This window comes from Talpa occidentalis, unplaced genomic scaffold (genome assembly GCF_014898055.3).
Source record: "Talpa occidentalis isolate TD23 unplaced genomic scaffold, MPIMG_talOcc4v2.1 talOcc4.14, whole genome shotgun sequence".
Lineage (NCBI taxonomy): Eukaryota > Metazoa > Chordata > Mammalia > Eulipotyphla > Talpidae > Talpa > Talpa occidentalis.
The window spans coordinates 3,153,278-3,175,256 of NW_023601433.1; the positions used below are offsets into that span (position 1 = coordinate 3,153,278).

A 21,979-nucleotide genomic window follows, 5' to 3' on the forward strand; every position below is an offset into this window, starting at 1 on the left:
AATAGCAGACAGTGATGAGCATAAAGAACTGGGGTACAGGGCCTCCCTGGTAGCGCAGCGGTTGAGCGCTGGGTTGCGAAGCTGCCCGCGGCCTCTGCAGCGCCGGTTCGATCCCCGGCTGCTCCCCGGCCACCGGAGGAGGGTCCCACATGGCACACAGACCTCTCCTACCGCCCGCTGCTCCCCTCAGCAGTGTACTTCGGTCCTTCTGCCTGTTCTGCTCCCCGCTCTGGCTCTGGTGAATTCTCTCACCCTCCCGCGCTTCTGACTATACCCAGTGCTTGTATAAATAAATAAAAATAAATCTTAAAAAAAAAAAAAGAACTGGTGTACAGGCCAGAGGTGTGGGGGGTGAGAGGATTAACCAGAGACAGAGTGGGCAGTAGAACAGGCAGATCTACTGAAATACACTGCTGAGGGGAGCAGCAGGGAGGCAGGAGAGGTCTGCTGTGCCATGCGGGTAGCTCCCTAGCCAGGGCTCGGACTCGTGCTGCAGTGGCTTTGGATACCTTCATAGGTTGCATCTTAACCCCTTGTGCCACCATGGAGGCCCCCTTCCCTCCTTTTTAACCTCAGAAACTGCAGTACAGTCATCAGTGCCCACTCCTTCATGATTATTCTATCAGTTCATCTGCTTTGCTTCCTTCCATTACACACTGAGCTGAGATCATCCAACATGTCTTTATCTTTCATCGCTGAGTAGTATTCCTCTGTGTGAATAAACCTCAGGGGTACAGGCCAGAGGTGTGTGTATGGGGGTGAGAGGATTCACCAGAGACAGAGCGGGGAGCAGAACAGGCAGACTGACTGAAATACACTGCTGAGGGGGGCAGCGGGCGAGTCAGGTCTGATGCGCCATGTGGGTAGCTCCCTGGCTGGGGCTCGAACTCGTGTTGCAGTGGCTGTGGCTCTTCATAGGTTGCATCTTAACCCCTTGAGCCACCAGGGAGGCCCAGAAAGATGAATTTTTATTTATGTTTTCTCAAAGGTGTCCAGCAAGCCCAGAGACTGCCATGCGAGAGGTCACAGAGACCCCAAGTTGGGGCTCAGGTTCATTTTCCCCTTCGCGCCCCCTCCGGCCACCAGGGCGCGCTGTGACGTGCTCTCTGGGCGCCGGCGGCGGCGTCGCGCTCTCCCGCCGCGCGCCTCGCTGCGCCGCACTTCCGGTGGCCGGCGGAAGCGAGCGCCGCAGCCCGGGACGCCGGGTCCGCAGGCATGGCGGGGGCGGGGCCGGGGGCGGTGCGCGCCGAGCCGGCCGGGGGGCCCGTCGCCCCGGCCGTTTGAGCCCCGATCGGACAGGTGAGGACTTCTCCTTCCTTGGCCCAGCCTCCACGCCCGTCGCGAGGCCGCCTCGGGTGGCCACCCCTCCCCGCGCGACGCCGAGGCTCGCGGCCCCCGCCCGGCCGGCCGCGGAAGCCTCGTCCCTCGGAGGCCCCGCCCCGGGCTTTTCTTTCCGGGGGCGCCCCCTTGGGCGTGTGTGCCCGCCCCTCGGAATCCCCTTCTCGTTTGGGAAGCTGGCGCGGGAGCTGGGGAGCGGTGCAGCCGCCCCCTTGGGGACGCAGACCCATCAGGGGAGGAGGCCTGGCCTCGGGCCGCCCTGGGCAGCCAGTGATCCATCAGCCGCGCTCGCTCCTTTGGTCCCGGAATAACGCGGGGACCGGGCTCCGGCCAGCCCCCGGGCAGGCTCCGCGAGGACGCGAGCCCAGAGCCCGCCGGCTCACCTCCCGTCTGGAGCCAGGTGTAGTGGAGGAGTCGCACACCCACACAAAACCCCCCCAAGGAAAAAGTACAGCTCCAAATCGTGACAGATGCCATGAAGAAGACAATAACCGAAGCCCTGTTTTAGATAGGGTGGGCAGGGAAGACGTCCTGAAAGAAAAGACTTAAGCTGCAACTTGGGAAGTCACAGCCAGGGCCTGGGAGATAGATTCCAGGTTGGGGGGGGGCGGGGCTGAGGGGACGAGCAGCCCCCTGGGCACCTGAGTTGGCTCAGAACTTGGCACAAGGCGGGTGGGACGTTCAGGAAAGGGGTTTGACGTGGATGCTTGTGTGCTGGTCCTCCGGAGCTCACCATCTAGTCCTTAGGCAGAGATCGAACCAGAGACAGAGTTGCAAGTGGGATGAGCTCTGCCAGAAGTGTGACTGTTATATTGGTATGTTAACTACTGGGGATGTGAAGGAAGTGGTGCTTAGACTGCCCCTCTGTCTGAAATAGGAGTCAGCTCAGCAGAGTGAGGAGCGCGTTTTATTTTTTTTTTATATATATTTTAAAGGTTTGTTTATTTTTGCATACAAGAGCTGGGGTACAGGCCAGAGTTGCTGGGGAGTGAGAGGATTCAGCAGAGACAGAGTGGGGAACAGAACAGGAAGACAGACTGAAATCCACTGCTGAGGGGAGCAGCAGGCGAGACAGGAGAGGTCTGCCTCGCCATGTGGGTAGCTCCCTGACTGACAGGGAATCCAACTGTTGCTGCAGAGGCTGCAGATTGCTTCATAGTGCAGTGCTTAACCCCTTGCACCACCAGGGAGGCCCCGAGGAGTGCATTTTAGAGGTTAACAGCAAGTGCCAAGCAGCTGAGGCTATGAGCTAGGCTACCTGTTGGAAATAATCAGTGCCACCCAAAGGGGTAATGGCCCAGGTCAGCCGTCTAGACCACTCTGGGCTGGAGAGGCAGTGCTGTGATTTTTGAGCCCCTCATTAAATGTGAGGGATTTTGATCACGATCATCATTATGAGCAACAGGAAGATCCATGTTTTGAGCCATCAGGGAAAGGACATGATCACCAAAGAATTTTGAAATGATCACTGGCTGTTGAATGGATTGGAGGTGGACAGGAGTGGATTCAGGGAGATCAGGTAAGAAGCTGTTGCAGTAATAGAGACATGAAATTGTGAGATACTAGATGGGGGTGCTGGCAGGTTGTGGTAGAAAGAGTGGAGGGTTAGAGGACTGTTTAGAAGGTAGACCCTTCGGAGTCTGGGGACTGACCAGGGTCAGGGGGCAGAGTGTGAGAGGTACCAAGGAAGACTCCAGTTTCTGATTCACTGTAGCAGATGTGGGACCATATCATCCCCTGAACTAGGGAAGCTGGTGGAGGGCAGCTTTGAGTAAAAATAGCGTGTTACTCTGTTTCTTTCTAACTCCCACCCTAATTAGAAGGGACTTTCATTATGTACTTTTCTATAGTTTGCATTTTTATGAGTGTGCATATAATTTATAATTATACCGATAGGACCAGTGGGAAAAGACTTAGAATTTCACTATGTCCCAACCAACATAATTGGACGATGTAAAATTATATATACACACACACACCCCCACATACACACCCCCACACAGAACACGCAGAGAAATGTTAAAAAATTCACTGAGATTTCCTGTCCAATGCGGAGCTGATGCTAGCAGACTTTCCTCTTTGCCCACCCCACTGCCCACTTCCTTCACCCCTTCACGCATGTCATTTCCTTAAAAACACATAACTTCAGATGGAACTATTCAAAATGCACATGCATTTTCCTTGCAGGAGGCATCTCCTGCGCTTAAAGTGAGCAGTGGCCCTTCCCAAGCCCAGCTCGGGCAATGTGCTTTATCACATGCAGTTCTGTGGGCGTGGCCTGCTGGACGAGTCATGCCCGCTCCTGCTCCCACTCCTGAGTGTGGCTGCCTCTCCCCCAGGCCCGCCTCGCTCTCCGATGCCAGCCCGCTTCGGAGGTCTGGAGGGTGCGGGTGGCAGAGGGGCCCCGGGGAGACACTGTTGCTTGGTATTTTTCAGTGTTGAGCCTTAATAGTGTTTGTGGTTTTGTTTTTGTTTTGTTTTCGGCTGTGTCACACCAGCCGCATCAGTCGCGTCACCGTCGCAAGGAACAGCTGCGGGAAGCTCAGTACTGTATGTTCCCATGTCCAGGCCGGGGCTCGCTGTCGTGCCGAGACCCTTTGAGAAAACTCTTGAGATTTCTTTTAAACCCCAGTGCTGGGCAGAGCTGTTGAGTTTCTCTCTCCCTGGAGCGCGGGTTCTGGTTTCCCTCTTTGCCACTCTGTGGACACAGCCCGCGCGGCGTGGGGCAGTCCGCCGGCCTCCGGGGCTTTCTGTGTGTCTCTGGCCTTGACTTACGATGTCCTTGTTTTCCCGTCATCAGGAGTATTTTCTGATTGCTAAGAAAGTTCTGAGTAAGTGCAAATGGTACTTTAAAAACGTGTGTTAAATATCAAATATATATTAACATTAAAGAATAAAGTATAGCGTAAGAAGAAATGCACTCAGGATTGCCACTGCATCCCCGGTACCTGTCCTCGGCAGAGGCACTACTCTACATCTTCTGGTTGTAATTCCTCTGCTTTTTGTACTTGTAGACCATATAGATTCCTGGTCTTGAAACAGGAATTGTTTGCAACTTATGTAAAGGGAACCATGCGCATGCTCTGCAAGGGCTCTCCACTCAGCCTCGTGTCCGAGGGCCCCTGGGCTGCTGTGGGTAACGGCTGCGCAGGGTTCAGTGCTTCTTGGGGCCGCCTGCACGAATATGCCCGAGAAGTGTAGCTGCCAGCAGCTGAGGGTGCTGGCAGCCCTGTGCAGGCCTTCTCGCCAGTTTCCGCCTGCAGCGCTGGCCCCGCAGTTCTATAGATGGTGCTTCTCGACCTCGGCGCTGTGGACATTTGGAGCCAGATGCGAGGGGCTGTCTCGTCCACTGTAGGGTGTCTGGCAGCAACCTCTGGCTTGTATTTGCTGGATGTCCCCCTTCCTTACATAGCACCCCTCCTCCCAAGTTAAGACAATCAAAAATGTCTCTGTGTATCATAGAACTGCCTCGATTGGGAACCGGCACTCAGGATCGGGGGTTGGCAGGCTTTCTGCTAAGGACCAGATAGTAAATATTTTAGGTTTGTGGGCCAAGTGGTCTTTGCCTCAGCCGACAACTGGGCCTCTGCAGGGCAGGAGCAGCCACGGGCTAAAGGTAAATGAACGCAACTGTTCCAGTAAAACTTACATGGCACATGGGCTGCAGGCCAGATCCCGCCCGAGGGCAGTTGTTTGCAGTCTTTAGCCTGATCTGTAGGCCAGGACAGGAGGAAATACAGTTTGTATTCAGAGCTTGTAGCTCAGAATATAATTGAAACAGAAGTTTCACAAGACAGTGCTTACCCTTTTAATGTGTGATTCAGTTTGTTTTCTATTTTATTCCATTTTTTAAATGTCAGTTAATCCACTAAATTGACTTCAAGGCTCTATTAATGAGCTGGGACTAGCATTTTGAGAGACTTGATGCGCTCCCTCATAGACGAGTGTTCATCTTCAACGTGGCTAGAAGCACGCGTGCTTCCACAGGCGCTTCAGGTCTCTTGGAAGGAGACAGGCTATAAACGCCCCGTTTTGTGACTTGGTTGCTAAGGGGCAGAACGGTCCATCGCTGCCGCAGCTCACGTGGCGTGGCTTGGAGTAGCTTCCCGAGTGGACCCCGCCCTGCTTCTCTCCTCTCACTGTGCTTTCTGTGCCCAACCGCTTGGAACTTTCCTGTTCCCCAAAAGTGCCCGTCCAGTAGGGCTTTCAGGCCGCCTTCTCTCTGCTGTTTCTCTTTCGCTTTGCCTCGTGAATTCTTTCTCTTTCAAGACCCACCCATGTCAAAAGTTGCTCTGCTGGGCACAGCCCGGGTGTAGGGATCCACAAGGAAGCGCATGGGGGGCTGGTGTCTGGTGTGGGGAGGGAGGTACCGAACAGCTCAATAAGATAATTTCACAAAGCGGTAAAGGACAGAAGAAAATAAAGCAGGGTAGATGGACGTGGCTGGCAAAGGGCTGTGCTCTGGGCACGGGAGTCAGGGCCAGACCTGGAAGAGCCGTGTTAGCTGAGGTTCGATGCTGAGACGGGCAGCTCTTTCAGCATTTAAAAAATGCTTCACTTTTGGCCTGGGTAGTTACTCATGAGAAATCCACAGAGCGTTCAAGGTGTTTACTTTGTGTTTTTGATTTTTGCAGTTTGTGATGTTTCTGGGTGTGGATTTCCTTAGTGTTATCATGTCTGAGGCTCTCCTAACCTCCCGAATCTCAAGTCTGTGTGCTTGTTTACTCTGGGCTCCCTGTTCCATCAGTCCGTGTGTCCAGTGTTTCTCCAGTGTCAGGCTTTGGTTACTGTAGCTTTGTGAGATGTGTGGAAATCAGGAGGTATGCGTTATCTTGATACCGTTTTACAAAATTGTTTTGACTCTTCAGGTCTCCTGAGATTACATGTGCATTTTCGAATGGAGTTTTCTATTTTTGCAAAAAAAAAAAAAAATTCCATCTGTATTTTGCAGGGACGACATTGCAGCCTCTGGAGACTGCTTTGGGCAGCACAGGCACCTGAACAGCCCAGCCGACATTTTTTTATGAATGTGCATTGAACGTGACTCTTACGCTGAACAAATTTGATGTAGTTTGTTTATTCTGTCAAGTAGTCCCGGCAGCTAAGTGTGCGTTCGGGCTTTCTTGGTGAGTTAGCAGCTGCCCCTCCCTGACTGATCTGGGAGGGAGTCGTGCTGGTTGCGGTCCGGTGGAGCGCGAGGGTTCCGAGCCAGGCATGGACCCGGTGGGGCTCTCCCGGGTCTTGGTGAGTTGTGTTTCACCCTCTTGACGTCGCCTCCCCTTCCAGGCAGCGATGTGACAATGGATCATCATGTTTCCACCATCAAACCTCGAAGAATCCAGAACCAAAATGTCATTCACCGCCTGGAACGCCGGAGGATCAGTTCGGGCAAGGCGGGCACCCACTGGCATCAGGTCCGCGTGTTCCACCAGAACGTCTTCCCCAACTTCACCGTGGTCAACGTGGAAAAGCCGCCTTGTTTCCTGCGCAAGTTCTCACCCGACGGGCGCTACTTTATTGCTTTCTCTTCAGACCAGACATCTCTGGAGATCTACGAGTACCAGGGCTGCCAGGCGGCCGAGGACCTGCTGCAGGGCTGTGACGGGGAGATCCTGGCCAATGGCAGCGACCAGCGCTCGGTGGGCATCCGCGGCCGGCTCTTTGAGCGCTTCTTCGTGCTGTTGCACATCACCAGCGTGGCGGCGCACGGCGAGCACCTGAACCGGGAATGTAGCCTTTTCACTGACGACTGCCGCTGCGTCATCGTGGGCTCCGCCGCCTACCTGCCCGACGAGCCGCACCCGCCCTTCTACGAGGTGTATCGCAACAGCGAGTCGGTGACCCCCAACCCGCGCTCCCCGCTGGAGGACTACTCCCTGCACATCATTGACCTCCACACCGGCCGCCTGTGCGACACGCGCACCTTCAAGTGCGACAAGGTGGTGCTGTCGCACAACCAGGGGCTGTACCTGTACAAGAACATCCTGGCCATCCTGTCGGTGCAGCAGCAGACCATCCACGTCTTCCAGGTGACTCCCGAGGGCACGTTCATCGACGTGAGGACCATCGGCCGCTTCTGCTACGAGGACGACCTGCTCACCGTGTCGGCCGTCTTCCCCGAGGTGCAGCGTGACAGTCAGACGGGCATGGCCAACCCTTTCAGGGACCCCTTCATCAACTCCCTCAAACACCGGCTGCTCGTGTACCTGTGGCGCCGCGCCGAGCAGGACGGCAGCGCCATGGCCAAGCGGCGCTTCTTTCAGTATTTTGACCAGCTGCGGCAGCTGCGCATGTGGAAGATGCAGCTGCTGGACGAAAACCACCTGTTCATCAAGTACACGAGCGAGGACGTGGTCACCCTGCGCGTCACCGACCCTTCCCAGGTAATGGCTGCCCGCTGCCCTGTACCTCGCCCGCCGCCTCCCCGGCAAGTTCCCTCTCCGCCAGTCTCTCAGAAATGCCCCTTACTGGGGGGCATGTGTGTCACTCTCCCAGGCCCAGCCACCTGAGCCTGCTCCACCCTGCTCAGCCCGCATCTGTCTCTGGGCAGACCGAGGCCGACTCGCGCTGGCCCCTGGTCAGTCGGCTCTGCGGTCATTGCCTGGCTCCGCAGAGCACGGTTGGCACCCTTGGGTGGAAGCCCTAATGCCGTGAGGTCCAGGCGGGGCTTCCTGGGCATCACTGTAAGACTTGCCTGTTGGCCTGGCCGTGAGAGTGAGGCTGCCACGCGGAAGCGCCCTCTGGAGCCCGCCCTCCCCGCCTGGGTATGTCTGCGCGCCGCGGTCTTCTCTGGGTGCATCTCTGGCTCACCCCGACCTTGCCCTCCTGCTGGAGCCAGGCTGGAGCACAGTGAGAGGCTTCATAGGCGGTCAGAAGCCCTGAAGTGTCAGGACTGTAGGGTGTTGGGAGGGGGAAAGCGTCCCCCAGCACGGAGCACACCGCTATTCTGAGCACAGGAACTGCCGAGACTGGGGGAGATCTGTGTTGAAGCTGGGGGTGATTTAGGTGAGGGCCAGGGTCCCTCCGCCTTTGCAACCCCTCCCCCAGGCCTCTGTTTCAGGCTGTCTCCTTCGGGCCACACTGGGGGGTCAGGACAGGAGTAAATCACGATGTCCCCGAGTCAGCACATCTCGCTGACCTGCCGCTGATCCTCCCAATGAGGGGGGCGGGGTCAGCTCCCGAGGCCTTAACTCCTCTGAATCCCAGTTCATGTATCCCAAATAAAGGGTAAAAGGGAGTAATAGCCCTTGAGGCCATTTTTGTGGGTTCATTTTTAACCCGTCTGTGATAACACTCCCATGTGCCACCCTGGATGAATATAGATTTCACCTTGTGTGTTGGGGATACAGATGGTGAAGTCCCTGACTCTGCGCCCGCCTGTCCTAACTGGTGTGTGTTGGGGTGATTCTGTAGGCACATAATTGTGAGGGTGCCCTGTGACACCCTGGCAGGATCGCCATGTCGTCCGGGTATGTAGGAGGAGATATGCGTCATCTTCCGTTTAGGTTTGAGCTATAATCACCTATTATTTGGAGGGAATAAGCAGCCTGTGACTGCTGCATTCGCGGTTACCCTGGTTTTCTTTGCTAGAGTGTGACCTGTCGTGTGTCGGAGCTGCAGCGAGGGGCAGCTGGAGACGTTCCTGGGGCCATGTGCTCCGCTGCAGTTCTGGGACATCAACCCACCTCTGCCTCTCTCTCCACCCCCCAATTAATTTGATCGGTTCCAGTAAGGCTAGTGAGTAAAAAGTGCATCCAAACAGCCTTGCTGGCATCAGGGTCTCGTTCTCAGGTTTCCTCCAGCCTCTTTATTTTAGAACAAAGTTTAGTCTCAGATGATTGCAGAAGTCATGCAGTGGAAGCTCCGGGAAGGACTAATTACTGGTGAAACAGGTGGGCCAGAGGGCTCCAGACACTGGGAAAGAGATTTAACTCAATCATGGGAGAGGACATACTAATCCTAGTGTTCTGATGACTTCTAGAATCCTTTTGGAAGTTGTAGATTGATTCACACGGCCGCATTCACTGTGACAAAGACTGGGGCTTCCTGGGGATTTCCTGTCAGGCCCAGCGGAGCCCCGGAGGCTTAAAGGAAGGGGTCTGTCACCTGGGGCCCATCTAGCCAGAGCAGCAGCTCCGCCGCCGTGGCATTTGATTACCTGTTGTGTGCCCCTGACCTTCACTGCTGCAGATCACGACTGTCTCACACATGCTCTTGGCTGGAAGAATGTGATGAAGAGAGAAATGGAAAATGCCTCCGTGGTTTTTCATTTGTTTGGCTGCAGTGCCCTGCTTGCTTTTAGCCTGCCTGGGCAGCTTCGGGACACAATGTACTTAAGGCGTCTCTGCACGTTAGAAATATTAAGAAGGAAAAATAATGCCCCTCCATTGAACTTTCAACTGTACATATACAAGAGGAAATAATTTGCCAACAGGCAGTGCCAGGCTGCAAATCACTTTCTCAGCAGGAAGGAAAATTAAATCTGGCATTTTGAAAAAATTGTTTTTTCTTTCAGGGTGGGTTTGGGAGTGAGTAGGGAATAAACACTTGGAAGAAAATATACTGATTTTTCACAGTTTGATATGGAAGATTGCAAATGCTTTATCCGCACAGGCTGGCCAGCCAGGCGTTCTGGTGGCCTGGCTGCAGTGTGGGGCCAGCCCTACTGGGGTCCTGCCATGAGGCCCTCCGTAGCCAGGACAGCTGGAGCAGCTCTGCCCATGTGCTGGAGAAGAGGTGTTCGCGTGGTGGTCTTGAATTTTCAACCAAGTGATAATTTTGCTGGGTGTGGCATTGGGCTCAGCTGTCCCTTACCTGTGTGTTCTTCCTTAGGCCTCTTTCTTTGTGGTGTACAACATGGTGACAACAGAGGTGATCGCTGTGTTTGAAAACACTTCAGACGAGCTTTTAGAGCTCTTTGAGAACTTCTGTGACCTCTTCCGGAATGCTACCCTGCACAGTGAAGTTCAGTTTCCCTGCTCGGCTTCAAGCAACAATTTTGCAAGGCAGATCCAGCGCCGGTAAGCTGCCCCACTGTGCTTGGAGAGGCTTCATTTTCCATTAGAAAATTCCCTGGTGTTAGACCAAAAGTCATTTGCTCCAGAAAACCTTCTGGTGTCCTCTCCGCCCACCTGGCCACTCTCAGGTCTGCTTCTTAAACCCCTTGTGCCATCTTGAACTTCTCCTTTTTGTCTCTCAGCACCCATGGAACTACTTGTGCATTGTCTGACATTCCTTCTAGACTGTGAGCTGCAGAAGGATGGACTGAGGCTTTGTTATACTGCTTTGTCCTCAGTGGTGCACTGTTCATCGCTTAAATATTTGTTGAATGAATAGGGAAATAATTTTTGAGCTTATGATTAAACGTGTGTTGAACTCATGCGTTTATCTCTGCTCCATCCCAAGACCCCACTAAAATGACAATAAAGGAGTCAGAGGTATAAACCTGTAAGAGCAGAGGGAACAGGGGAGATGACTGATGATAGGAGATAGCGAGCCTGGGGGGAGGAGTATGATAACTGGCCTACTGTACTCACAACAGAAATTTAAGCCTGCAGTTATCAAGAAACAGGTTGCCAGAGAATTCTGGAAAAGGTTGTAGGCCCTAGGTGCCCCTGAAGATAGCTGTGAGGTAGGCTGATATCAGAGGGGTTGGGTGACGTTCTTAAAAGGAGCAATCAGACCAGACCCTGGCTCCCTTCCCCAAGCCTGCACCAACACATCGCTGTCTCTCCCCGCTTTCATGCTAAAGGCATGAATTAAATGAAAGTCAGCCTGCCGAGGTCAGGCTCCTTGCCTTCTTATCAGGTATGGTGTCCAGAGGTTGAGTCCCAAGGGAGAGATAAGAGACTTGCCCTAGGGAGAGGACCTACCCCAGGAAGAGACCTATAGGTATTGTTGCTCGGAGGCCCTTCACGAAACACATAGGCCTTCATGAGCTGATACCCCATGGTCAGTGACATCCTCCTACGAAGCAGAGCTTCTGAGAACTCTGAGCACACTCTGAGTGTTGTACTGGAGGGTTGACTTGGGCCGGGACCCACGCTGAACCCTGCTCCAGTCACTTCCTCATTAAACCCCAGGTACCTACATGCTTCCCCGGCCATAGCTTCGTCCAAGGTCTGGTCAGGTCCAAGGCAGCTCACCCCAGAGTGAGCAGATGAATTTGAGGACTTTGTATCCTTGCCACTGGGAAACTCAAGCAAATCAATGTCTTAGGCAGTAGCATCCTCTTTACATAAAATATGCAGGACCTGCTTACGAGAAGATGGATGTTGGGCTTCAGACAGCTTGCCTTTCCCTTTTCCTCTGGTCCCCATGCATCTCTGCCCTATCAGCACTTCAGTTCTGTCTGAAAGGATTTTTGGAAGTAGAACATGAATCTGATTTTGCTTTTTTCATTTTGGAATGAAATTTCTTCTTTTAAAATTGACTTTACAATGGAGTAAATCATTGTCAACTAATAACGACGACTAGCTACACTCAGTTCAGACTGTAAAGAAGTCACTAGAAGTAGGTTCCTGGAGGGTGGGAGTTATACTCGCTGTCCTGTCCACAGCTCCCAGGCGAGTGCCTTCCACCTGGGGAAGTGAGTGTTGAGTGAATGACAACACCGGGAATTAGGGGAAGCTCTCTCTTCTGAAACTTATTTCAGAATGGGTCAGAATTAAGTAAAATTGCAGGAAACACCAGGAGGAGAAAGTTGAGGTTGAAGAGAAAAGGCTGTATCTCAGCTTTGTGATCTTCAAGCTTGGGTGCTTCTCACTAACAGATCTTGAAAACTGCAGACACCCTCCCACATGGGTTTAGATTCACAGGGTGCAATTTTTATAGTTTATTAGACACTGGCATTTAAAACTAAAATTATTACAATGCCTAAGTTTTTTCTGGCTCTGTTGTGGTTAGTTGGGATGTAGCATTGTATGTGCAGGATATATGCAGATACGTGCAGGACATAGCACTTTGAGATCCAGCCAGGGATCTGAGAACATTAGGATTGCTATTTGGTATTTGATATTAAAAAGTACAGAACAAATACTTTTTAAGATTTGTTTTTATTTATGCATACAAGAGCTGGGGTGTAGGCCAGAGATGGAGGGTGGGGGTGAGAGGGTTCACCAGAGATAGAGTGAGGAGCAGAAGAGGCGGATCTACTGAAACACACTGCTTGCTGAGAGGAGCAGCGGGGAGACAGGAGCGGTCTGCTGCACCATGTGGGTAGCTCCCTGGCTGGGGATCGACCTTGTGCAGTAGCTGCGGGTAGCTTGATAGTGCTGAGACTCAACCCCTGCGCCCCCAGTACAGAGCACATTAACCCCACACTGTTTTAATGTTTACATTTTTCTTTTTGGTTTCAAATTCATGTATCTCATCTCCCCATAATAATGTAACGTATTCTATTAACCACTCTAAACTTTGCTGCACTGACATGTAAATTACAATTAGTTTTTCATTTCTCATGCACACAGCTCTAATTATTCAGTTTTACAGTCTCTGGTAATCTTTTGGTGAAGTAAAAATAAATGAATGTGAATTTATTAAAGGTTAGAGTAAATGTTAAGGAAAAAAAGAATGGCAGAGATCACAGGTCACGTAAGAAAAGCCTTTATCTTAATAGATAGAGACCAAAATAAAATGAATGGAGTAAAGAAACATCATTGTATATTCTGGAGTAATTAAAGTTATAAAATCAGGAACATTCCTAAAACAGCAAGATGCTTTAGAAAATCAACATTTGTAGCGTTAGTTGAAGAGCTCTCCAAGGAAGTAGAGTAAAAAGATACATGGGAGAAAATGGGGGAGAAATGATGAAAAAATACACAGGATTGGCCCAGGAGGTCTAGTCCAGAAGGAGCAGCAGAGGAGAGGAGAGGAAGGGGAAGCCATAATGCTGGGCGTGGCCCAAGGCTGGAGAATTCATGCATTTCCAGACTGGCAGGACCAGGCAGTGGGTGCTAGAGCTGCTTGTGCCGGCTCACGACAGCCAGTTGTTCAACCGCCAGGTTTGGCAAAAGTTATTGAATTGTTGCATGCTGATTGTTAAACACGGCCATTATTAACAGGTAATGATTTCCTAATTATTTTCACTCTCATGCCCTTGAGGTTATTTGCATCCGCTTTGTATGTATGGATAAAAGCTCTCTCGACACTGACGCACTAGTACTTTGAAATGGACCAGAGCAGGAGGATTTATGCCACAAAGATTGGCAAGCACTGCAACTCATAGCTCTTTTCTCTTGGAGAAATAATCATCACACCTTGAGCAGCGCATTGCTGGGCTGGCCAAGTGCCAGTGCGGTCAGCGAAGGAGACCCAGGCCGAGCACAGCACTGTGGAGCTGGGGCGTTGGTGACGACGAGAAGTTGTCAGAATGTCTAAGAGGACACCACTTGTTTCACACACAGAGGAGTCAGCCATCAGGATAGTGGCAGACTTAGAAACAACACTGAATGTCGAAGCTCTTGAAAGCATGCACTCAGAATTCTCTGAAAATAGTGATTTTTATTGAGAATTCCATGAGTGGAGCGTAGACACTTCAGGCGTACATGGTTTCAAAAAGTTACCCCTTATGTACCTTTCTAAAGAACCCTTTGAAAGAAGAATTTTATAAGCAGACCACAAGAATGGTACATGAAATTGAGTCTGACTCTGGAGAGAAGCCTCAAGAGTCCTGGATGACTGATGGTCAAGGGAAGTTCCAGGCTGACAGACCAGCAGGCCAGGTGGAGGCAGGAGGGTGCAGGTTCCCAAGAGAAATGATGCCAAGGGAGTCATAAAGTCACCCCAGCATCTGGGTTTGAGTGTATTCAGATGAGGTTGTCCAGTGGGTAGTCGGCAGTGGTCTGATGGAGAAGCTGATACTTGAACACAACTTTTGAAGGAGGTCACGGGGCAAGCCATGTGGATATCGGGGGAGCCTCTACCCAGCCAAGGGAATAGCAGACCTGAAGGCCCTGAGGTGGGCCTGGTGCACGGGAGGAACACTAGGGAGGCCATGGGTCAGGCTGGAGCAAGCCAGAGGGTGTGGTTTGAGTGGCGCAGAGCCAGGCCCTGATGAGTTTGTTCTGAGGCCTTGGCTTTGCTTGTAGATGAGATTGCAGGTGTGAGCAGCAGAGGGACGAGTCTCACATTTTAGCAGGACTAGCCCGGTGCTGTGTTGAGAGATGCCTGGGGGGGAGGATGGCAGTGACCTAGTAAGTAAAATCCAGCCACTGCTTTAGTCTTGAGTATGTAGAGTGTGGGGGGCCTGGGTGGTGAGGGGAGGGGCTCTGCTCCCTCCAACGGTTGGTCAGGTCTTTGGGTTAGAGCCTCACAGAGCATGGACCAGCCCCATCTTGCTGCCTTTGGAAGCCAGGGGGTGCTGGGGCAGGGGCGCCGTGCAGGTCAGTAGCTGCAGTATAGGCCCCTGCTCCCGAAGTGTAGAAAACAGAGCCCATCCCCCCGACCCCAGCTGAAGGGAAGGGAGAAGTCAGGGCTGCTGCCTGAGGGCTGCTTTCCTGGCTCCCACCGAGGCGCTGAAAGCCAGTTGGGAGGGGGCATGGAGGGGCGTGCAGCCCCGAGGCCTGCTCCAGCGGCCCCAGCACGCCAGTGGAGCGGAGCTCAGAGCCTGGCTCAGCATTTGTTCCTCTCAGGGTTGGGAACATGTGAGATTTTTCTTTCTTTAGTTTTTGTTATTACTTTCAGGGATGAGATTTTTTTTTTTTCTTTCTGGACTAAAAAAATGTATTTTTTCCTTGATGGTTAAACCACATGATGTGCTTTGACAGGAGATTTTTAAGAACACAGACCGATAGGTCACGTTCTAAGCAACTATGGGGATGTGAAAGAAAAAATTCAAAACATCATCACACAAAGACAGCTGCGAACACCCTGGAGTCAAGCTGGCCGCCTGGCTTGTGTTCAAGGCGTAAACGCCGCGTGCACTTGCGTGCATGTGCGAGAGCTCGAGCTGTGGGCCAGAAGGCGCACATGTCTCCTGTTTCCCGTCATGACTCACGTGGCTCCTGCTACGACAGAATCTTTGAGAATCACAGCTTCCCATCAAGTGGGTCTTTCATTCCCCTCCAGTTTCTCATTGTTGTGACAGCACAGGCGTCTCTGCACGTGGGGTTGCTTCTTAGGACACGTTCCAGAAGAATAGAAACATTGGTCCCGGGGCCATACAGGCTTCTCACAGCTGGGGAGAGACCCACTTCCCTGTGTTCTTGTTGGAGGCGAGGCACACACACCCCTGCCGCTGTCCCTGCTGCTCTGGGGGCGCGGCCAACTTTGTTTGAACAACGCGAGGAACAACGCGAGGAACAACGCGAGGAGCTTTGTGAGAGCGGCTGCTGCTGCCCCGTGCAGAGTCAGGCCAGTCCTGGGGGCAGTGCCCCGCCCTCTGTGCCCCCCTCCTGGTGCCGGCTCACGCCTTTATCTGGGGAAAGTAAGTGTGCGGAGACGTGGTTGTCGCGAGTAGACTCATTCTAACTTGCTCAGAGAGTCTTCGTTAACTTTTCTCAAATAACTTCACGTTCCTCCTCCTTTGTGTTTTCTACGCTTGAGCCAGAGTTGTGATGCCTGAGGGGTCTGACTTCATTCAGTGTCTCGGTTTCTGTTTACAGACTGAGTCATTTTCAGTCATGTTTGTCAGTGTCAAGGCCAGGCGGCACGTGCCTGCTCACGGAGCCTCCTCGCTGGTGCTTCCTCCAGGTTTAAAGACACTATTGTGAATGCCAAGTACGGAGGGCACACGGAGGCCGTGCGCCGCCTGCTGGGCCAGCTGCCCATCAGCGCCCAGTCCTACAGCGGCAGCCCCTACCTCGACCTGTCTCTCTTCAGCTACGATGACAAGTGGGTGTCGGTCATGGAGCGGCCCAAGACGTGCGGAGATCACCCCATCAGGTACGTGGCCCCTCCGGGGATGTCCTTTCTCTATTGGTGCTGCCTGCCCCGTGGGGTGACGTGAAAGGGCAGGCTGTCTCGAGAATGAGCCGAGTGCACTGTCATTAGGCACAAACTTTTTTTTTTAACATTTATTTTTATTTATGCATATTAAGAGCTGGGGTACAGGTCAGAGATGTGGGGGGGGGTAAGAGGACCCACCAGCGACAGAGTGGGGAGCAGAATAGGCAGACTGACTGAAATACACTGCTGAGGGGAGCAGCGGGCGAGACAGGAGAGGTCTGCTGCGCCATGTGGGTTGCTCCCTGGCTAGCTGGGGATGGAATTCTTGCTGCAGTGGCTGTGGTCAGCCCCATAGGCTGTGTCTTAACCCCTTGAGCCACCAGGGAGGCCCTAGGCACTAATTCTTCAGTTAGCAAGTTCTACTCTTCGCTCATCAGAACCCCTGAGTTAGAGTTCATGTCCCCCTTTGTAGTGTGGCCGGGAGGGAATCCACGATTCTCCATTCTCTTGTGCCACATCACAGTGGTGGTGATAGTGGAGCCTTTTACGTTTTATCTGGTTCACACCATGTTAGCCCCCACGTGGCCTGGTGGAAAAGTGAGCAGGGCCAGAGGGAGCAGGCCAGAGGGAGCAGGTATGGAGAGACTGGGGCCTTCCACATGGAGGAACTTTGCCACAGGGACTTGTTATCACTGAAACCGGGAAACTCACCTCCCGGGCAGCACCTGTGTGCAGGTTTTCAGACACATCCATCTCCCCCTGCACGTGCTGGACTCCGTATTGGGCCCAGGAACTGCACCAGTGTCGCTAGTGGGGTCATGTCGAAGGGGTGAGGCCCTGGAGCCCCGTGGTGGAGCCTGGAAGGGCTTTTCCACCTAGAAACGGTGCAGCTGGTGCTTTGTGATGCAGCTTCCTGGCCTCTGTGATGGGCGTTCTGTGCAGCTGGTCACCCTGTTACTTCTTTTGGGAAATTTAATCAAGGTCTGAAGCCAGTTAAAAAAATTGCTTGTGTTTGTGGAAAGTTTTGAGCATATAAAGTGTGTACCGAGCTCCGTGTGCCCGTCACCTGCTCCTGCAGCGTCTGCCCCTAGGGAGTGACCGTCTCTTTCTGCCACCCTGACTAGTCTGAAGCAGGTGTCAGAGCACCTTACCCAGGGATATTTCGTGTGGATTTCTGAAAGGTAAGGACTTGAAAATATAGCCAAGCACCATTGCTCCAGCTTGAGGAAGTTTCCTCGTGCCATGAGACGTCTGGTTTATGTGGTTCTCTTGGTCCTGTCAGACGTAATGAGGTATGCGTGCCGCTTTGGTCACTGTTGCCTTAAGCCTCCTTGTTCTGGAAGTTCTGCTTCCCTTTATTTTCTTTGCAAAGAAGCCATGGCTGGAGCCAGGTTCTCTGTGCTGTGGTTTCCCCAAGCCTCTCTTGGCCCTTCACACCCAGGAGGAGTAGGTGCAATTCTCTCATGTGTGCGTGTTTCCTGGAAACTGGTAGGTAGCAGTGGATGCTCACGCTGCTCCCTTGCAGGACAAGGCCGCACACTGGGGACGATGGGAGGAGAGTGTGTTGTTGCATGCGCGGGGTGGATGGCCCTCTGCTGATGTCATCCATCCTCGCTCCCTGCCTTCCCTGCCACCCCTCAGTGTCAGATCTTGGGGTGCCACTGCCCCTGACTGAGGGGTCTTATCTGGCAATTTTATTTATAATTTAAAGTGGGAAGTGAAGGGTGTTAGGGCAGTTGAAGAGGAACGCCAGTTCCCGAACTCCTTTGCGGTGGACGTGCGCTCGTGGCAGCTGCCGCCTCATGAGGCCGCCAAGTGCCCGAGTGGGAGCCGCCCCTTAAGATGTGTTCCCATGGCAGCTGCGTCAGGCTTCACAGGCTCAGTGCCAAAAGACCCGAAATACATGGTTCTCGATGTCGGTTGTAGTGATGATGAGGAGGGCACCAGTATGGGTTAAATAAAATCCGTCAGTAAAATTAATTTCACTTTTTTCTTTTAGCTTTTTAATGTGGCTCCTGAAAGTTTCAAATGACACACGTGGCTTGTATTTCATTTCTAGCCCTAGACAGTCTGAGGGCGGGTGGCTCTGGGGGCAGGCTAGGCTGTAGTTGAGGCCATAAGGATGGGTCAGCTCAGGAAGGAGAAATAATGAGCGACCAGGGACAGCAGAGTCCGCTCCCCGTTGCAGGTGAGCTTGCGGGCAGTATCCTGGGCCTGTGTGAGGAGGTTTTCCTGGGGAGGCCAGGGCGTGAGCTTCCACGTCACCCTGCTGTGCGGATTTCTGAGTGGTAGCAAAGAGCTAAACCCCCCCTCTCGTCTGTCTAGGTTCTATGCCCGGGACTCAGGTCTGCTCAAGTTTGAGATCCAGGCGGGCTTGCTGGGCCGCCCCATCAACCACACCGTGCGCCGCCTCGTTGCCTTCACCTTCCACCCCTTCGAGCCTTTCGCCATATCCGTGCAGAGGACTAACGCCGAGTACGTCGTCAACTTCCACATGCGGCACTGCTGCACGTAGGTGCCTCCCAAGCCAGCTCCTGGGCTTCCACGACGTTGCTCTGAAGCGGAAGCTCCTGACTGCCCGCTCTGTTGGGGTGTGGACCGTGAGCCCCGACCGGTGGGGGCAGCCCAGGGAGCGTGGGGGCTTGGCCTGACGGAGCATGTGCTTGCGGACAGTCCAGCGCCTGGCCGGCCTCAAGGCCGCTCGCCTCTTGCCTGTGGGCGTGCCAGGCATTAATGGGGTCCACTTAGTTTCTGTTTTATTTTCCCTTTTATTGCTACGAAGATGAAAGCATTACACTTCTGTCCTTCGTGTCCCTTCTCTGGCATTAAGGTGTGCAGCCTGCGGCAGGTAACCTGTTTCTTCGTGAGAGCTGTGCACATCCTTGTCACTTAGCCGACAAGCAGGGCTGTCTTTGTAAGAAAGAAGTAAAGCCTTGGTATTTTCTTACTCGTGTGCGTCCTGGTCGATGACTACCTTTGTGCTCGTCTGACGAACGCTGTCCAGAGCCTGTTTCCCGGAGGCCCTGTCAGGGCCTGGAGGCCGTGGGCCCTCAGCTGCTCTTGGGAGAACAAAGCGGTGGGTGCTGGCAGGGAAGACAGCAGCGGCCCTTCACTGCCAGGATGCCTTCCTCCCTGGGGCTTTGGCCCGTGTTGTCGCGGCTGCAGGCTGGGCACAGGCGCGGGCTCGTGGGGAGGCGCGCTCCCAGCGCACCGTCTGGGTAGGCCAGGTGTGGGCCTGGGTGGTGGGGTGGTGGGGCTGGCAAGCTCTGGGGTTCCTGATGGCGAGCCACACATCTTTCCTGCCCACACCTGCCGCCGTTCACAGCCTGTCCCACCAGGGCCGGTGGGCTCTTACGTGTTAACGTGTGTGTGCACCATGTACGCAGGCAGCTTGTTAGCAGCCTCTGACCTTGAAGGTGGCTTTGAAATGGGTTCAAGCTGGATGCTGTGCCCTGTGACCATCCAGAAATGTACGGAGAGATGCTCGCCACCCCTTTCCCCAGTGCAGTCAGCTCCTCGCCTTCCGTCCCGAACGTGAGCTGCTCTCCTGCGGCCCTCACCACCAGCTGTGAGCACCCACTGAGTCTGCGGACGCTTTGCCGAGATGTGACGGGATGAGAGAAGCAGTGACCAGGATTGCACCGCGACAGCTCGCACTCCCGGAGCGAGTGTCGGGAACAGAGGTGGCGGGGTGTCTGGAGATGAGGCAGAGAAGGAAAACTATTCTGGGCAGGGGCTCCAGAGGCATGCCAGGGGTGTTGAGTGAGCCAGAGGAGAGTTCCAGCCCGGGCAGCGGCACGGAAGTGTGGGACGTGGAGGCCGGAATGGCAGAGGCTCTCGCCAGCAGCGGCCCAGCTGCGGGGGTGGGTGGTGGGGGGGGCACAGCAGACCCGGAGGGGCCCTGGGGTTGGTGCTGGGCTTGCTAGTGCAGGCGTGCGTGCATTTCCCAGGGAGCTTTCTGCACTCTGCACAAGGGCTTGGGGGGTCGTAGAGTTAGGGAGGCAGGCAAGGGGCTGGTGGTCACACAGGACAGTGGGGCCTGGAATGACATCGCGGGCCCCTGCAGGGAGGCACCAGGAGGGGCTCTCCTGGAGTGTCCATCGTGACAAAGACAGGCCCCCACGGCAGCTGCACGTTTGTGGGCCGAGCCGACCTGCCTGTGGAAGCGCTTCTGCTCCCAGGTTGCGGACTTGGCTGAGCAGAAAGAGCAGGGAGTGGGCAGCACTTGTGGGCAGCCTGGGCGTGAATCCCGCCTCTCTGCTCCTTCACTCTGCGGCTGCGATGGACGCTTAGAGCAGAAACTTAAAATGCGGCTTACCCTTCCCACGCGTGTCTGCACAAGCTCCTCTTAGCAAACCTGCCGTGTGCCGCCGAGCAGAAGCTGCCGAGCTCTTTCTCAGAGGGGTCCAGGACCCGCCTCCGCCTGCTGCTCTCCCACCCCGAGATAGCCGCGTCCACCTTCATCTTGCCCAGATCCTCCTCCGTTTTCTCTCTGATCACCGGCCCCCTACATCCTGGAAACAACCAGGTGGGGGTGCCCTCTCTTCCTGCGCCGGGTGGGCCTGGCGACGCAGCCGCCTGGTTCCCCCGCCACCAGCCGCCGGCTTCTCTGCCACCTGCTCCTGAAGCCTGTGAAGCCTGTCTCCAGACGTCCCCAGGCCTCCGTTCCTGCGGTGCTGTCTCTGTGGTGCCTTTTCTCTGGGGGCCGTGCCCCTTGGCATGCAGGGGTGCTCCGGACGGCCTCCCCTGAGAACGGTGGCCCCACATTTCCCTCTCGGGACTGCCCGTGTCTCCACCGCCCTTCACAGCACACCCCTTGAAGGAGTAGTCTGCGTTGAGCAATCACACGTCCCTGCTGCCCTGTTTTCCTCACCCCCCACTCCAGAGGGGTTCTTGTGACACCACCCCTCTGAAACTGCCCCTCCAGGTCACCGGGGAGTCCCCACCGCTCCGCAGTGCTCACCTCATCCCTCTGCTCGGCCCCCGATCAGCTTGATTTCTCTCCATGCCAGAAACACTTGCCTTGTGGCTTCTGGGACAGTCCATGATTGCAGACCCTCCTGCCCTTCACCGCCTTCTCCTCGCCCTGCCTGTAGATGTTGGGGTGCCCTCCCCTGGCCATGCCGTCTCTTTCTCTACCGTCTTCTTTGTTGTTCTTACAGGTTTTATTTTGATGTAATGTTTACAAAGAATGAAATGCACAAATCTCCATTTGTTGAGTTTTGACAGTGCATGCACTCATGCACCCCAGCTCCTGTCAGGAGGCGGGACACCCTCTTACCCACAGTCCCCTGCGCCTCTCCCCATCACCCCCGGCCTCTAGCCCCCTGCAGCCATCCTGAGCTGGCCTGGGTGTTTCTTGTAACTGAAGGGATTTAATGAAAATGGCAGATAGGACCTTCACCCCACTGCGTCCTTGAACCCCACCGAGCTCCCACCCCCACATTTGTTCATATTCATTTGTTTCTCAAGGATGGGAGGTTGTTCTCAGTAAATTCTAGTGTCTTCTCCCCACAAATGCCCAGATGAGTCACAAGAATCTTTAGGGGAGCCAGCAGCTAGAGATGAGATGGCAAAACAGTTGAAACCAAAATGTTGAAGAACAGCAGAGACTTTCGGGGACGAGTTTCAGATCCAGACTCTTCCCTGCACCTCTCTCCTCAGGCCGCTTGGCAGGCGGCCGGCACGTCGCCTCGGAGCAAGGCTGCTCTTGGCCTTTGAGAGAAGCTTCTATTTAAATTGAGCAAAACCTCTT

The 21,979-nt window shown here is 54.0% G+C and overlaps 1 protein-coding gene across 3 annotated transcripts; it reads left to right on the forward strand.

Moving 5' to 3' along the window:
• The first annotated feature begins 1,240 nt into the window (after positions 1-1,240).
• Positions 1,241-19,194, forward strand: DET1 (DET1 partner of COP1 E3 ubiquitin ligase). Of its 3 annotated transcripts, XM_037510023.2 has the most exons (6): positions 1,260-1,299; positions 6,290-6,464; positions 6,625-7,721; positions 10,171-10,358; positions 16,030-16,221; positions 18,550-19,194. In XM_037510023.2, the coding sequence occupies exons 3-6, from the start codon at positions 6,639-6,641 to the stop codon at positions 18,737-18,739; spliced, it is 1,653 nt and encodes a 550-aa protein (XP_037365920.1). In that variant the 5' UTR covers positions 1,260-1,299; positions 6,290-6,464; positions 6,625-6,638; the 3' UTR covers positions 18,740-19,194. The 3 variants fall into 3 exon arrangements, with proteins under 3 accessions (XP_037365922.1, XP_037365920.1, XP_037365919.1); XM_037510025.2 differs by lacking the exon at positions 6,290-6,464 and having other exon boundaries at positions 1,241-1,299; XM_037510022.2 differs by lacking the exons at positions 1,260-1,299; positions 6,290-6,464 and adding an exon at positions 1,702-2,857.
• The last annotated feature ends 2,785 nt before the right edge of the window (positions 19,195-21,979 follow it).

Bases quoted from the DNA above. Each gene is read 5' to 3' on its own strand.
- DET1 (XM_037510022.2), top strand. From the start codon at position 2,818: ATGGATTGGAGGTGGACAGGAGTGGATTCAGGGAGATCAG. The intron at 2,858-6,624 runs GTAAGAAGCTGT...CTCCCCTTCCAG, and splicing joins AGTGGATTCAGGGAGATCAG to GCAGCGATGTGACAATGGAT. The intron at 16,222-18,549 runs GTACGTGGCCCC...TCGTCTGTCTAG, and splicing joins TGCGGAGATCACCCCATCAG to GTTCTATGCCCGGGACTCAG.